Source organism: Gossypium hirsutum, chromosome D04, assembly GCF_007990345.1.
Source record: "Gossypium hirsutum isolate 1008001.06 chromosome D04, Gossypium_hirsutum_v2.1, whole genome shotgun sequence".
NCBI classification, from domain to species: domain Eukaryota; kingdom Viridiplantae; phylum Streptophyta; class Magnoliopsida; order Malvales; family Malvaceae; genus Gossypium; species Gossypium hirsutum.
This window is the reverse complement of record NC_053440.1, coordinates 14795523-14811620: the sequence shown is the minus strand read 5'-3', so window position 1 is coordinate 14811620 and position 16098 is coordinate 14795523. Positions and strand designations below refer to the sequence as shown.

General features: G+C 34.5%; 2 protein-coding genes across 4 annotated transcripts; one reads left to right on the top strand and one right to left on the bottom strand.

Moving 5' to 3' along the window:
* Nucleotides 1-347: 347 nt before the first annotated feature.
* On the bottom strand, nt 348-11019 carry LOC107948602 (DNA replication ATP-dependent helicase/nuclease JHS1). Of its 3 annotated transcripts, none has more exons than XM_041092029.1 (34): nt 10559-11016; nt 10313-10468; nt 9998-10222; nt 9863-9913; nt 9380-9589; nt 9229-9282; nt 9089-9150; nt 8512-8644; nt 8245-8355; nt 8019-8115; nt 7734-7816; nt 7203-7271; nt 6681-6836; nt 6513-6568; nt 6341-6398; nt 6154-6264; nt 6014-6070; nt 5646-5780; nt 5320-5565; nt 4461-4535; nt 4157-4278; nt 3953-4025; nt 3756-3860; nt 3479-3646; nt 2829-2898; nt 2598-2749; nt 2027-2104; nt 1844-1936; nt 1620-1757; nt 1421-1460; nt 1265-1338; nt 1013-1147; nt 781-900; nt 348-684 (listed from the first exon to the last, which is right to left on the bottom strand). In XM_041092029.1, the coding sequence occupies exons 1-34, from the start codon at nt 10934-10936 to the stop codon at nt 517-519; spliced, it is 4059 nt and encodes a 1352-aa protein (XP_040947963.1). In that variant the 5' UTR covers nt 10937-11016; the 3' UTR covers nt 348-516. The 3 variants fall into 3 exon arrangements, with proteins under 3 accessions (XP_040947963.1, XP_016738706.2, XP_040947964.1); XM_016883217.2 differs by having other exon boundaries at nt 7203-7268; XM_041092030.1 differs by lacking the exons at nt 348-684; nt 781-900 and having other exon boundaries at nt 1013-1140; nt 10559-11019.
* Nucleotides 11020-14778: 3759 nt separating this feature from the next.
* On the top strand, nt 14779-15502 carry LOC121216088 (NADH-ubiquinone oxidoreductase chain 6-like). Its single transcript, XM_041091386.1, has one exon. It carries the CDS (start codon nt 14990-14992, stop codon nt 15500-15502), a length of 513 nt encoding a protein of 170 aa, XP_040947320.1. The 5' UTR covers nt 14779-14989.
* The last annotated feature ends 596 nt before the right edge of the window (nt 15503-16098 follow it).

Sequence of the window (16098 nt, the reverse complement as noted above, 5' to 3'; positions counted from 1 at the left end):
AAAATGTATAATGGTGATTCTTTGACAATCTCACTTCAGTTTTAAATTAAAAATACAAATTTTTAAAGGTGAATGTACACTAAACTAAATCTATGAAAATGTTTTAAGAAAAAAGATAAAAATGGTAATTGTTGAACATCAATTCACCATTCTTTTTCATCCTCAATGTAAAATTTATATGATTATTTCCAACAATACACACGACCTTGTATCAATCTTCTTTGCAAGCACTTTTTAGTAATTAATTTCATTTATTACATATTTACCACCTCTTGAACCAAATTAACCATTTTTTTAACCTAAGACTTCAAAGTCTCATCCTTGCTAGTGAGCCGAAACCATCTAAATCATTTTTGAATGAATTCATATCCTCTTGAGTATTAGTGCAAAAAGAGAAGGGAAAAGCCATGCTTTCATATTTATATTTTAAAAGATAAAAATAATAATTGAATTTATAAAAATAAACTAATGAACAAAATGCCTGGTTTTGCAAATGCAAGAGGGCAAAAATCTTAACTATCTGATCTGCGACCAAGAGCATCTCTGAAGCGCCCAAGTTTGGTGGTTGAAATCATCGTTGGACAAACTCAAAATACCAGATTGCTCATCAATTTTGTCAATAAGAAGCTTAAGCATTGGAACCTTTGACAGGGTTCCCCATGACCCCACCATTATCAACTTCTTCTGTACAATCAACAATCCATCATAAACCATACTATTTTATTTTAGAGACTAAATGTTTGCTTTGCAACTAAGATGAATTTTTAACAACTATAATACCTTGGGTCGTGTAAGAGCAACATTAATCCTATGCCAATCTGCAAGCAGTGAAGCACTGCAGCTTCTAGGATTCTCATTGGACCTAACAAAGGATACTAATATGCAGTCCTTGTCTCTCCCCTGGACAATAATGGTAATTGAAACACACATGCTCATTAATATGAAGAATTAATAATAGCACCCAAGACACAACAAGACAAGATAATAAAGGCTTGCTAAACTTCAGCCCAACCTGGTATCTGTCAATAGTATGCGTCTCCACGGATGCTTTGCAAGCATGTCTGATGAAACTTGCCTGTGAGTTATAAGGTGTAATGATGCCAATATCTTTGCCTTCAATTCCATTGTTGACTAATCCATCTGTTATCTACATGAAACGAGTAAATGTCATGCCATCCCATGCATCAAGTTGCATTCTGGTCGGTCACATTAACAACAAAAGAATAATTTCCGGGCAAATATTTTAGTCAAATTTGGATCCTACCTCTGCAATTATATAAGCTTCCATTGGATTATTCACAGTTTTCTGGTCTCTAGCCTCTAAAGCAGGCAACATATCTAAACATGGAAAACACTCTGGTAAGGGTTCAGACATACAAGTATTCAACAGATCCCAAGTAAAATTAAATAACTATCAAACCTGTATTAACAAAAATGACTGGCTTGCTTGGATTTAGAACCTGCATCCATAAGGAAATGTAAGAGGAAAATGCTATTTTTAAGTAGCACAAAAATGTTGAATTTTGATGATAACAGCAATCTTAGCACAAACCACATAGGATTCAAAAAAATAAAAACAAATACAGGTTATAAACAAGGAAATTAGAAACCACTCTTACAATTTTTAGCCATGATGAACAAGCGATTGGTTTTGTGAACTTGAGTTTTGCATTAGCTATTTCAGGAGAACCACAATGCAATCGATCACCGTATATCAAGGCATTTGACAGTTCCATAATACTTTGACACATTCGGTACTATAGGAAAAAGAATTAATAAATTCAGACAATAATAAAATATCAAAGAATTGAGATACAAAATTTTAATTATCTCAAGGGGTAACCTGGCTTTGCAATGGTGCAATTGCATGTGAATGTGCTTCTGATAGCCTACAGAACAAACTTATTCCCATTCCTTTTTCTCGAGCCTCTGTACTCTGGAAATCAATAGGCATTACACTGTGAAAGAGCTTCAAATTTTCTCCAGTAAGTTAAATAGCTAGAGCTGACGATAAATATATACATACCTGAATCAAGGGAGGCAGTTGATAGTGATCTCCAACAAGGACAAATGTAGATGAAAACATCAAGGGTCCTAGTGACACCTGATATGACATGATCTTTCATCAACTGACAGTTAAGTCCAGAAAACATTTGACTTTCCGCTTTTTAAATACAAACAGTAGCACCTCTTATCCCTGGAAACTAAAAGTAGTCTATAGAATATACTGAACAACATGATAGCATCCTCATATAATAAAAAATGAAATTGTGCCGAGCATGTTTTTTCTTTTCGGGACAACAAAACTCAAAATATAGATTCTTCATCATGCAACTTTAGCATCCTCTTAGCCTTTTCTCCCTACTTTCTTTTCCAGTTTTACCCTCATTTTTTCCCCATAAATAATGGCTAAGCCTTTGTTTCTATTTCCACCATTTATTTTCCTGCCACTTTAGGTAATGCAATCTACATTTAGTATAATTGAACATGGATTTATTTTCCCACCACTTAATGTTTGAAATCTCGATATAGTATCATTGAACATGGATCATAGTCTAGATGAAAATCAAAATGCATAAACTTGAAATAGTACATACTGGGAGGGTTGTCTGTCCAGCTTCATCGATAATGCATACATCAAATTTCTTTCCAGAGAGTAATGGACTAGTGATGCCCAAGCAAGTGACAGCAACAACTTTGACTTGGTCAAATTTCAGTTTAATTTCTTCAACACTATTAATGTTCATCCCTGACAAAAACAATTTACTACATAAAGAAGACACTAAGTAGCATGCTGACTGCAACACGATAATAATATACTTTCCAACCTGCAAAACAATGCCCCTTAATTTCCTCATGCACAGATTCGTGTCTTCCTATGCGCACGAAATCAATGCCCTGCATTTTTTTCCACATAAATTTCAATTAGACTGGTGGAACAGAAAAGAAATCTCAAGTAGATTTAATATCAAATAGATCACAAGGATGATAAAAGCATGCGTATTCGTCATAAGGCAATCCTCCTGATTAGCTTTAGAGGCCACAGTAGAATTGGATGGCAAAAGAGAAAATAAATCCTGGAAGTTGTCTGTAACCTTGAAGATGTAGCAAAAATGCCAAATATCCATTTGCAAAGCAAACATAAAAGGAAAGTTGTAAGATAGAATATGACCCAACTTATACACTGAGGAATAGAATTTTTACAACTTCAACATGATATTTACATAAAAAAGAACCTTCAAAAGACTACCTTCTAGCAATGTCTCAAAATAACACTTGCACAAAGAAAAAGTGTACATGTTACATGCAGACACATGAAATATGCTTTCCTATTTTGCCAACTTGTGTAGCTATGGTTTATGCACATTGATTTTGCAAAACGGAATTCTAATGGATAGCATTGCATACTTTAGTGAATTGTAATGCAGGAAGCCTAACACCTGAAAACATAACAAGACAATCTGAGAATAAAGAGGACCTGAGATTTTAATTTGATGAGTAAATTATCAACTGCAGAGTTTGTGTAGGATGTCAGCAAAATGGATGCACCTCTCATCAACAAGGCTTTTACAGCATGTACCATTGTAGATGTCTTGCCTGTTCCAGGCATTCCTAGAATTAGAGCATAATCCTTTGCTGTAAGTATCTGGAAAAAATGGATTTGCAGAATAAGTAACAATGGACTTTAGAAAATGTTAGGTCAACTGAGAATGCTTCTGTTCAACAAAATGTCTTGTTAACCAGGATATTGAAACCTTGAGAATAGCTCTACGCTGATCATCATTTAAGCTCTTCTCGGACCAGATATAAGATATTGCTGGGTCTTGGCTGAATATGCATCCACTGTCAAATCTAGGAGCCTGCACTAGGCAAAACAATACTAATAAAGATGATAGAAGGAAAAAACAATGTTAACACTAGAAAACCATATAAGAGAGCAAGAAGCATTCACCGCAAGGTCAACAATCATCTTCCTGAGATGAGAACTTTGCTCATTGTCTAGAAACATTTGAATGAGGTTGAACCTTCAGCAATAACAAGGAAAAATAATGAACATAAACACAGTATATTTCTCATCTCTTTATGGTCCAGGTGTTACAAGAGAACAGAAGAAGTAGTAAAAGAAGTCAAAATTTAACTATGATATGGAAATTACCGCATAACTGAAAAGGAGGTCATGATTTCATCCTTGTCGATCCGCCAGACCTCCTGGAGTAGTTTTTCTCGCATTGAAGACAAGTTACCCCCTGGAAGCCTTAAGCCCTTAGAAAAAGAAACCTGACTTTCACCAAAGACAAGACAAACCCCCAGGCATTAGACCCTATTTGAAGTTGAATGTTCAAGGATCACTAATTTCTGAGCCAATTTAGCATGCATCCTATGACATCTTGTGGATGAGGTTACAGCTAATATGTCAATTTCATAGGCATAACTATTAAGCAAGGAAACTTTAAGCTTACGGAAACACGGTCAGGGCTGAGCTCCACAATGATCCCAGTGGCAACAAATTGACAGCCAGATTCAGTGCTAAGTATCTAAAAACCGAAAACAGTATAAGAAACAAAAAAAAAGCTAATAATAAGACGTTAAATGGAACTTATTGGAAAACAGAATTTATGAAATGCTCATTGACTGATCATAAAGAAAAATATAAACTGAAGTAATTATCGATTCCTTCAACAATGAAAACTGTACCCTCTAAGAGATCATGACAATTCTAGTAAAAAATATAACCTATACAACTAACTCTTGTTCCTGAAGCATAACTCTAATTACATTTAGGGGTAACATTACAGCTATTATAGGACTCTAACACTATCAGAAATATCCATATAGAGCAGGTTACTGTGGGATTATGAAGCAATAAATATATACATGAAAAACTAATTAGATATAGCACATGGATAATTCTGACAGCTAAGTATCAAATGATAGAAGCTAAAATTAGTACCAATACTACAAACATGTAAATTTACTGTTACCAGTCTCTCTAGAGCCAACAGCCACCACAATCCCTAATATTACAAGAAAAGGTTAATGGTTCCAGAAATTTCTCCATTCTCTACAATTCTAGTCAAAGACAACCAAAGTATAGCAGAAGAGCATGGACAGTACAGTGTTTCAGAATTTGCTGGAATCATAGTAACAAGAAGGTTAGAAAATTGAAACCATAAAACCTCCCAGCAAAAGCAAACACGATGATCATAACAGTCATTTTTATATCCATTGCAAGATTTTATATAACCATAAAGTGGAACAACTAAATATGTGAAGAAAGGAATGACAAAGCAGAAGCAAAAGAAATGCAAGAAATCGTACCACATAATCTCCACTTTTAAGACTGCAATCCAAATCTTTGGTCAGAGAAGAAGCAGCACTAATAGAATTTCTATCAGATCCGCTTAAATTGTTAGTAGGCGAATATCGACAGACAAAATGATAGATGAATCTATTTTCTTTGTGAGATCCCTGTTGTGGAAGTTCATCAAGAACAAGAGAAGAAAGGCAACCAGTAGAGTTCTCGTTCTTGAGATTATGAGAACGCCAGATTTCTTTCTTTGCAAGCTGAAATAGTGAAAAAAAAGAGTTCAGGATTAAAAAACTATCAGTTTACCATTAGTGATGCTTTGGAGTAACCAAATCACCTGCATCTCTTTAGCTTCTAGGTCAATCAACTGATCCCAATGTCTGAGGAAAACACCATGAGCATTTGAAAAATGATGTACATGTGAATCAAATATATCACCTAATCCGCTACTCTCTGTATTCCCACCAAATGCCTGCAGCAATTGAACAAAATCAGCCAATGATAAAAACTTGATATTCAGGATGAGGCACTGCAGCCCATAGAAGCAGAAATGGAAATCCTGCTTAACCTTTCTCTAAGGATTTTGACCTTTCTATGCAACATTTAGACAGGATAGTCCTCGAAAAGAAACAGGTATCGCTACAGCTAATATACCAGGTGAGACAGCACTTCACTCCCTGGACTACAATAAGGAAATAAGGTTACCTTATGATAAAGGGTGCAAACGTCAAGATGCCTACAGCCTTTGCACATGCTTGGAATCTACAATAACAACATAGAGCCTCTCATTCGTATCAAAGAATGTTTATAAATATATGGTACAAATAATTCAGTAACAAGCAAACCTGTAACATGGGGGGCAGTTGTTGTGTTGTTAATGCCTTAAGAATATCATGTGCAAGCTCATTACGACGCATGATTAACCCAACCAAGTCAGACCTTCGAACTACAATCCCCTACACATAACACCAACAGATGCTTAATGCCACTGAAAAATAGAGATGTGCAAAGGACAGAAGGTAGCTTCTTTACTTGCGTCTGATCTGACTGGAGATAGTATAGAAGACCAGAATCAATATGTTTTAGGTACCTAACAAGTAAAAAGTGAAGAAAATTATCATTACTCAGCACAACCCCTCACCATTGCTGCACCTGAAACACAAAAAAGGGTAAAAGAGAAGTAAAAGGAATAAGATTTCAATACCTCTCAGACATAAGAAGAGAGTACAAGATCACTTGGGCACAGTGTTCAGCGGATGCCTGCATAAATGACAAGCATGCATACAAGGACAATGAGACCAAGTAGCTTAGAAAATGCAATGTGCATATTCCAAGATTTAATCCACATAGAGTAGCTTTTCATATTACTTGCCTGGCCATTAGCCATTTTTCCAGTTTTAAACTCTAGAGGCATGATCTTCTCATCACCTTCTTTTCCACCTGAGTCAACCTTTACTCTGACTGAAACATCAATCATTCCTTTCAGACCATACTTCGGGGCCCAAGCCAGTTCCTCAATATCAATTACCTACAATTAGAATGAAGTCCTTATATACGCATTTTACAAGTTCAAACTTCGTAAAAATGAAACTTTTTGGAGGCCCAGAATCAGAAATCAAGCTAACAATAAGCCAAAAAACATAGAAAAGCAAAAATAGGTGAAAATCACACATATCTTCAACACTGAGTAGTGAGCATAACCGTATGCCATGAATTTTCAGGTTACCTTAGTGGGCAAACATGAATAGCTAGATATGCTTGTCATTTAAAAATGACAATACCAAAAGGCATGCACATCTGTAAATGCATGTTTTTCTTCTCTGAGGGACCAACGTCAAGCTACATCAAATTCATTAAGGAATCATGTGCAAAAGAGAATGAGGGAGATGCTAACCTCTAAAACTTTAACCTTTTTTGCCCCATTATCAGATCCAAAATCTACAGTGGGAACTTGCGGCTCCTGCTGATAGTAAAATTAACTCAAGAATACAAAGTTATCATACAGTGCTCCATCTCATATGCAAAAAAGATATTTTATTTAATTCATTACAAGATGAAGTGTAAGGTTCCTAGTACATCAACCTCCAAGAAATATACCTGTAACATATATGCATATGGATACATATATACATGTCTATATATACGAATACAATCACAAAAGCATATTCATTTACAGCCACTCTTCAGCCTGGTCGTCACCAACCCACATGATGAAGCAGCCAGGCTTCCCCATCTACATACCTGCCCATCCCCCCCCCCAACCCAACCTCCCATAAATCTAGAACTTGCCGCAGGGGCAAAGTCAGAACACCTTTATGCAATAAGACGCTGGGTCTTCAACAATTTAAGGGTGGAAGAAAACCTGGAGTTATACACTGGCCAGGTAACAAGAAAAAGTAACAATAAAGAGAAAATGTCAGCTCACCTGCGTATCTTTGAAGAGAGCAATCCAATTTACTAGTTTCGGAATAGCTTCAGTCAAGGTTTTATATATTTCATTTTCATTTACTGCAATGAAGCATAAAACCAGTTATCAGAATTTCAGATAATGGTTCATAAGAGCTACTGCTAATATGTCATTGGAACATTAAACAAGACTTAATGGAACATTAATAAGATTTTTACAAGTGCAGTGGACTGATGAAGAACCTAAAATATCTTGCAGCAGAAAATTGGAAAATAGTAAAGTAATATTTATCTAAATCTCCACCTCCACATGCATATAAGCTCTCCATGTTCTTCTGGAGCACTATTCTTGCATATTCTTCCAAAAAGTGTACTGTAGGGGACTCTTTCATAAGTCCTGCCTGAATAAAACGAGGAAAATTGAGATGTAGACAGTTAAGAAATTCTTGGAAGCTAGTTTATTGATGGAGAAATCCATATGGACTACTAGAAAATTTAACATCATAGAAGAGCTTTTCCTATCACAAGACCTGAAAAATTTGGTGGAGCAAGATGCCAATAAGAGCTGCAGTCGAATGCTCATTGCATCGTAGTCTCTCATCTAGGACAGTTCTCCTTGGGCAACTAAAACTGCCAGCCACCTTTTTTTATATTATTAGAAAGCAAACCAAAATGTGGTTTTAGATACCCACAGGGATTAAGACAACTAAAATTGATGTAATAAAGGTGATTGAGACTTTCCATGATTACAAAATCCATAAGAAAAAAGTTACATGGTTTAACTGCATGACACTTACCCGAGTTCCAGAGACCAGAATATCTGGATGAACGATAAGAAAATTATTTTCATGATCCACATTACACTTTCCCTCTTCATCAAATTCACCAATGACATTCACAGTGTCTCCTGGGGCAATGACACTGTAGGACCTGAGGTAATTGTTTCAAGGAACGGTGAGAAACATTATCTTACCAGCAGTAAACCATCAACAATTGGGAAGGCACAAACTAAAACAAACTATAAGGTTTACATCAAAAGATCAAGTGCATGGTAACCATTAAAATAGAAAGACTGATTCAGAACCAAGCCAAAAGCCACTAGAGATAGGTGAACAAGAGCATAGAGCAGACACATGAAATTAGCCAACCTTAGTAAAGCCTTGGCACTATTTAGCCTATTACATCTACAACAGAGCTTTCTTGGACAATTTTACTAATAAAGCTGTAAGAACGTGGAGATGGTATGAAAAGGTGCACTTCAGCATATTACTGGGCAGAAATCAACCTTAGTGAAATAAAAGCTAACTGATTTTGTCATTTGAAAATAACATTAAACTTATTGAATGTGAAAAGGAAGATCTTTGCACAACATACCACTCTTCCCACAAATAAACAGCACGCTCTTCCCCACTTTTCTCATTTACCAAGCGAAGAACCTGAGAAGCAAATGCTATTAGTTCCCTCAACAATCCAGTGAATTATTAAGATGTTTGTGATTAAGGCACAGCAAAAACCTTATACGGGCATTGAGAGCCACCAGACTCTGGAAAAGTTTGCTTCTCAGATACCTTCAGCAGAGATATATTTGCAACAATATCAGTATCAAAGAACATATTGTTTCCTTCATACATAACTTGCTAAAAATGGGGAGGGGAAGAAGCATACCTCCAATACTAGGAAATAACCATTAGAAGATGTCCCAGAGACTTTGTTTGTTGTGCCCATTAACACATCATTTCCTATAGAATCAACTGTTACAGGAATTTCTTTGGACTGTCCCTCTTGCGCTTTTGATGAATATGGCTCTGATTCACTGGATACAAAATCCTCAACAGAAATTACATCTTCTACTTGATCTAGAAGTTCAAGCAATGCCTGTAAAAGAAAAATATCCAAATGGAGATGAACTATAAGAAAAAAAAAAAGCGAAAACAGGAAGATAATTGAAATACAAAATGTAAAAAGGAATATGTCATTTGAGTTATGCAGAAACTTTTGGTAATCTATGCTACAACAATATGTATACCTAAAAGTAAAACATAGTATTAAGAAAATGTCCACTTCTGTTAAATGATAATCAGATATGAAAGAAATGAATGGAAATCTGTTAAGATAAAGAGATGAATATTGAAAAAGAAAGCGTGAAACCTTCTTGTGCTGCTTCAAACCCAGGGGATGAGATGCAACACCATTGGCAAGCTGCATTTCAGTTAAGACAAAAATAAGGGAGGAGTCAAATTACAGAACCCCATTTCACATTGTTATAATGCATTAACCAATTACCTTATCAGGACAATATGGTAGAGATGGTGGAGTGCAGAATGGAGTCTGTCTACTTGACAAACAAGTATTCTCATCAGCAATGCTGTCACCGACCTCTTTATCCTGAAAAGGGTTCAATCTTTTCAACCCAATCCTGTTGGCCTGAAGCAAAGGCTTTTTATCAGCTTTGCCTTTGGGGGACGGCGACGAGAGCCATTTGTCAACCTTAGCAGCCGTATTTATACCCTGAAATGCATTGGTTTTTGTTTTGTTTTTGTAAAGAATTGTAAGAATAAAAGTGCTTAGAGCAACTGAAAAAGGAGGTGAGGAAAATGCCTTGGTCTGAGAGCATTGGTGTATTGAGAAAGAGTTGTGCTTTGAGGAATCAGGTAATACAGGGGTGTGCTTTGAGACTGCTAGAAGACGTTCGTTGACCGGAGATATCTTCCATGTGACCTCATCCCCTCCATCATCTTGACTCTGCTTTATCAACTACAACTCCAATTGTCGCCGTTAGTTCAATGGACGAAGATAAAGAAAGAAAAGGAAAAAGGAAAAGAAGGCGAGTGAGAAATAGTTTACCATTCCAGGGGAAAAGTTGAAACGCTTCAGAGAGGTAGACTTGGAGACCAAAGGTGATACCTCGTCAGCAGCCTCCATTGCCGGAGAGGAATTGGGATGGAGGTTAGGGTTTGGGGATACAGAAACGACGCCGTTGGAAGCGGCATTTGATTTGGGAGAGGATAGAGGAATAGGATTGGTGGGAGGGGTAGCGGAAGGGGGTGCGGGAGGAGGAGAAAGATGATTGAGTTTCTGGGAAGCTAGAAGAGCGTTTTGGGAATGGCGTTCGAAGAAATGTTGGATGCCGAACTTGGAGGGTTGAACTTGAGATTGATTATTGGGAACATTAGATTTCTTTGATGAAGAAGGGTTAAGCTTCCTTCTGGTTTTGGGAGGCATTTTCAGTTCATAAGCTTCCTTCCAACTTAGATCTTAATTCAGCATCACCCACCCACCACATCCTTAAACAGGGACGACCATTTTCCCGCCAAAGCTCTTCTTCTTCGCTTATTTATTTTCATTTGGGTTAATATACTATTTGGTACCTGAAAATTTTCAAATTGATACTTGGGTTTGACTTCAAAATTTAGTTTAGTATTTGAGTTTTTCTTTTATCTCAATTAAGTACCTATTTTTTTTTATATCACACATGTCAAATATTTACTGAGCTACATGATATTGTTTAGTTTGAATATCAAATTAAATATTGAAACCAATTTATATTTTATTAGGTAAGACTGTGTTTATTCATCACTAATAATTTTATAAATTTAATATTATATCTCATCCTATAGTTATATATTCTTCATTCAGACACCTCCCTCCCTCACACTCTATAATTTATGAAATTTATTCTACTAAATGTTTTAGTTTTTAGTTTTTGATATATCTAAGTTTCAAAACTTGATTAATATAAATCTTTTATCTAATTTTTATAAAAAAAAAGTTGATTTGCTCATGGGTCGGATTGGACTAGATTCAATTTATGATTAAGTAAGATAATAATACATTTTGTCAAAGTCCAATCTCAACTCGAAATATGGACCTGTTATCTTGATCAAACACAGCCTAATTAAAATATTGATTTTTCAAGCTTGGCTCAACCCGCCATATTTTTTTCACTTTTTTTTGTTTTTTTTCCTTGCTTTTTTGCGGCAACAATATAGAAAAAAATTATTTATTAAAATAATATAAAAAATATTTACAAAAATAATATGTGATTGGATATGGGGACCTCAAATTGCCAATGACCATGACGATTTGGGTTGAATACAATGCAATAATTGTGGCAATTGACTAGGACATTGGATTCACAAATCTCCGATCGACATGACAACTTGAGAGCTTAATGCCTAGCCATGTTGGGGGCAGGAGAGTAAAGAATCTTTGCAGTCTCAAACTTCAAATCTCCAATCGTCATGGCGATTTAGAGTTCTGAGTCAACAAAGATTCTTTGCTCCCTTACTTTCGACATGACTAGCAGTTAGGAACCTCATACCAAGCCAGCATTTGGTGTCTATAAATACTCCAATAATTTGGGAACTAGTTTGTAGGAAAAAAATAACAATAGGGAGAAAAAAGTGCTTAAAAGAGGAGAGGAAAAGTTTTGAGATTAACCCACATTATTCGATAATAATAAAATTTTAATTATGCATATATTCAAATGAGTGGGTTATTATAGAAAAATTGATTGAAATAATTTCTTTTTTTTTTCAGGTTTGTATTTAGAAGAGGCAAAAAAGGTAAGCAAACCTTACAACATAATTGTATTAGGGTTTAGGGTGTATGAATAAAATGATATTTTGTGATTTTTGTGACATTAATTTGTAAGGTTATAACATGTGAAATAATTTGTGTGAAATGATTTATGGTTTAGGGAGAAGGATTTTAGTATATATGTTATAATAAATACAATGAGACATAAATGTATAGTGTAATTTCTAAATGTTTAATGCACAAAAAAAATGGCTTGATTAATTCGTTATGTGAAAAAGTTCTTAATGTTGACAGTTTGGTAGATAAATTAAGAAATTATAGAATAGATGTTTATCTTCGATGCATCCTTCGATAAAACTTTAAGAAATTCATTCAACTATGTGTTTAAGATGAAAATTCCATTAATTTTAAAAGTCGAAGAAACTATTCCAAGGAAAGTTTCACATACATCATTAATTTTCATATTCGTCGCCCTTGATATGACCAACCCATCAATGGGTATCCCAAGTACGAGTGCGATGTCTTGAAAGATGATGGTACACTCCCTACATAGTAGGTGAAAAGTATAAATTTCCGATCGCCACCATTCCACCAACGCAGCAATCAACTCTGAGTAAATTTGATCAGGCCTTATGTTTACCATATTTCCAAATTTGACAACATTTAAATATCCACAAATTCAGTCATCTATCGAACCAAACCAAAAGTGATTCACACCGATTGTGGGGGATGCGATCAACTAGGTTTAATTTATTTACTCAAACAAAAATTCAAAATATTGTAACTAATAAATTAAATTTACCGCATGCACAAGGTCATAAGACACGTGACGCAATCGTATCAATGTTATATGCTAAGCCTATTCCACAAAACCACAAACATTAGAAAAACATTTTTCAAACCGTACATAAATATATAATAATTCCAAATTAAATAGAAAAATATATACAACATTTACTTAAATATTTACAAATAAATCCATAAATTCTTTGATTAACATAAAAATAAATATTTTCACGTCACAAATATTAACTTAACATAAAAACCTTAAACCTAAACCCGCAATTACTTAATTATATTTCTATAGTTAAAATAAATAAATATAAACCTTTATATAATAATATTTTTTTGAGCCTTTTCTCATATTTACTGCATATATATTACAATAATTATTTCATCTAAATAAATAAATACGTAAATTTAATATTATTTGGTAATTACTATATAATTATAATAACATTCATCACTAACATATCATTTATTCGTGTTTTCAAATAACATTAAACATATAATTAATAAAAACAAAATACTAAATTAAAAAAAATTCTATCGGTTGGAGGCACTTACCTTATCGATTACATTTATTCTAACCTAAAAAATACTCAAAATAATGTAAATAATTGGATTGTATTTAAAATAAATTAATATTAAAAAATATTAAAATAAACATAATTGTTACAACATACTTTTATTTTTATTGAGAAAGAAAAATAAGGGTTTTTTTTTTGTTTTAAGGTGTTAACTCGAAAGGATCAACTCGAGATCATAGATAGGGAAGTTGAATTGGCCTTTGAGATGTTGTGGTGAAAACAATAAAAATTGTGCAACAAAGAATACAAGGATTTGTAGTGGTTCAGCCCCAATTGCCTACTTTACTACCTTAGCTTACCACAACAAAGGATTTTCCCAAATTCACTAATTTAGTAATCTTTGAGGACAATGTTTAACCTTACAATTCTCTTAAGATTTATGCCCCAAAATCTTAAGATGCACTCCCTTAAGGTTTCTACCCAAACCTTAAGAATTAACCCCAACTTAAAGAGAACAAATAAGCAAACTAAGAAATAATCCTTATAAGATTAGAATGTTTGCCAATAAGCACTAATACAAAGAAGAACACTTGAGTTAAATGAATACAATGAAAGCTCACAAGTGTTTACAAGAAAATGTATGAAAGAATTAAGCTCTTAGGTTGTTTTGATTGATCTTTAAGCTTTTCATATGTCTCTTATTTTGTTGGACCTTTAGAAGATGATATTTCTACCCTCTAATTAATTTCTAATCGTTGTGGTTGTTGTGAGAGTGAATAGAGCCGTTGGGATGAAAATACTAGTTTATTTAATTCACCCGCAATAAAAGGTATCTATACTTTTTCTACAAGTACCGATACTTTTAGCATTTAATGCTTGATTCAGTGACCTTTAAAGTTAGTTTACAACGATACCAAAGGAAAATTATTGATACCTGGTAAAAGGTATTGATACTTTTACAAAAAGTATCGATACCTTTTGTCTTGGAGCAATACAAACTTGTTTGAAAATAGTTAAAACATAATTGAAAATGTTTGATTTAATTGAAACCATTTCAACTTGATTTTATCAATTTGTTCAACTTAAATTTTATTCAAAAACACTTTAATTTGTTATATCAAAACATATTATCAAATAAGGCTTAGTTTAAAAATCTCCCCTTTTTGATATAACAAAATATTTGGTATTTTTTTTTGAATAGATTGCTCCCCTAGGGGGAGAAGCAAGCCGAACCTCTGATCGACCTAGACACATAAAAAATTCTCGGCGTCGAGAAAGATTTGAGATTCCGTAAGTAACAAAGTGAGTGCTTTCTAAGGGAAAAAGAAAATGAAATACGAACAACCGCGCTGGTCGTAATAGATCGACTTTCATGCTAGTTCTTGCTCCAGCATGAAAGTTCCATTTCAGGGAAGGACGACGTACCATGATACTTTCTATTTTGTCGAGCCCTGCTTTGGTCTCTGGTTTGATGGTTGCACGTGCTAAAAATCCGGTACATTCTGTTTTGTTTCCCATCCTAGTCTTTCGCGACACTTCAAGTTTACTTCTTTTGTTAGGTCTCGACTTCTCCGCTATGATCTTCCCAGTAGTTCATATAGGAGCTATAGCCGTTTCATTCCTATTCGTTGTTATGATGTTCCATATTCAAATAGCGGAGATTCACGAAGAAGTATTGCGCTATTTACCAGTGAGTGGTATTATTGGACTGATCTTTTGGTGGGAAATGTTCTTCATTTTAGATAATGAAACCATTCCATTACTACCAACCCAAAGAAATACGACCTCTCTGAGATATACGGTTTATGCCGTAAAGGTACGAAGTTGGACTAATTTGGAAACATTGGGCAATTTACTTTATACCTACTATTCCGTCTGGTTTTTGGTTCCTAGTACTATTTTTAAAGCCCTTTCCTGGGGAGTGTCGCTGTTAAAATAAAAAGAAGGTTCCAATGAATCCGAGAAAAATAGCATCTTATGGCCATGACCAGCTAAAGATCACTGCCATCTCATGAATTGGATTTGAACCAATATCAAGCCAATTGGGGCGATTTTCCTCTTAGTCGATTGTGATGTGGCTGTCATAAATTTGACATTCATTTTGCTTTGAAAATTTGGTCACTAATCTTGGCATATAAGCAATTAATCAACCATAAAATTTACCTTTCTTTTCTCCCTTTTTTTATATAAAAAATAATCAAGTAAAACTTAAAAAGAAACGAATGTGGTTAGTCCAAAGATAGATATTAAAAATAAAGAACAAATGAACTACCATACCAAATAACATTAAGGTGCAATCAAATAGAACTTGCATTTGTTCACCTTGAAACAATGCACCTTACCTACAAACATAGAATTAAGTTTTTGGTACCTAATTTCTTTTGGGTCCATAAGCATTAGTTTTCAAAATTCTAGTCCCTTTAGGTATCCATTTTGAAAGAGCTTCCTTGTCTTAAGTAGCACTAAGTCCTTTAGGGACCCATACACTCTTAACAAGTTTTCCCTTGTAAAATCTTGAGGGACCTCTATGTTTAT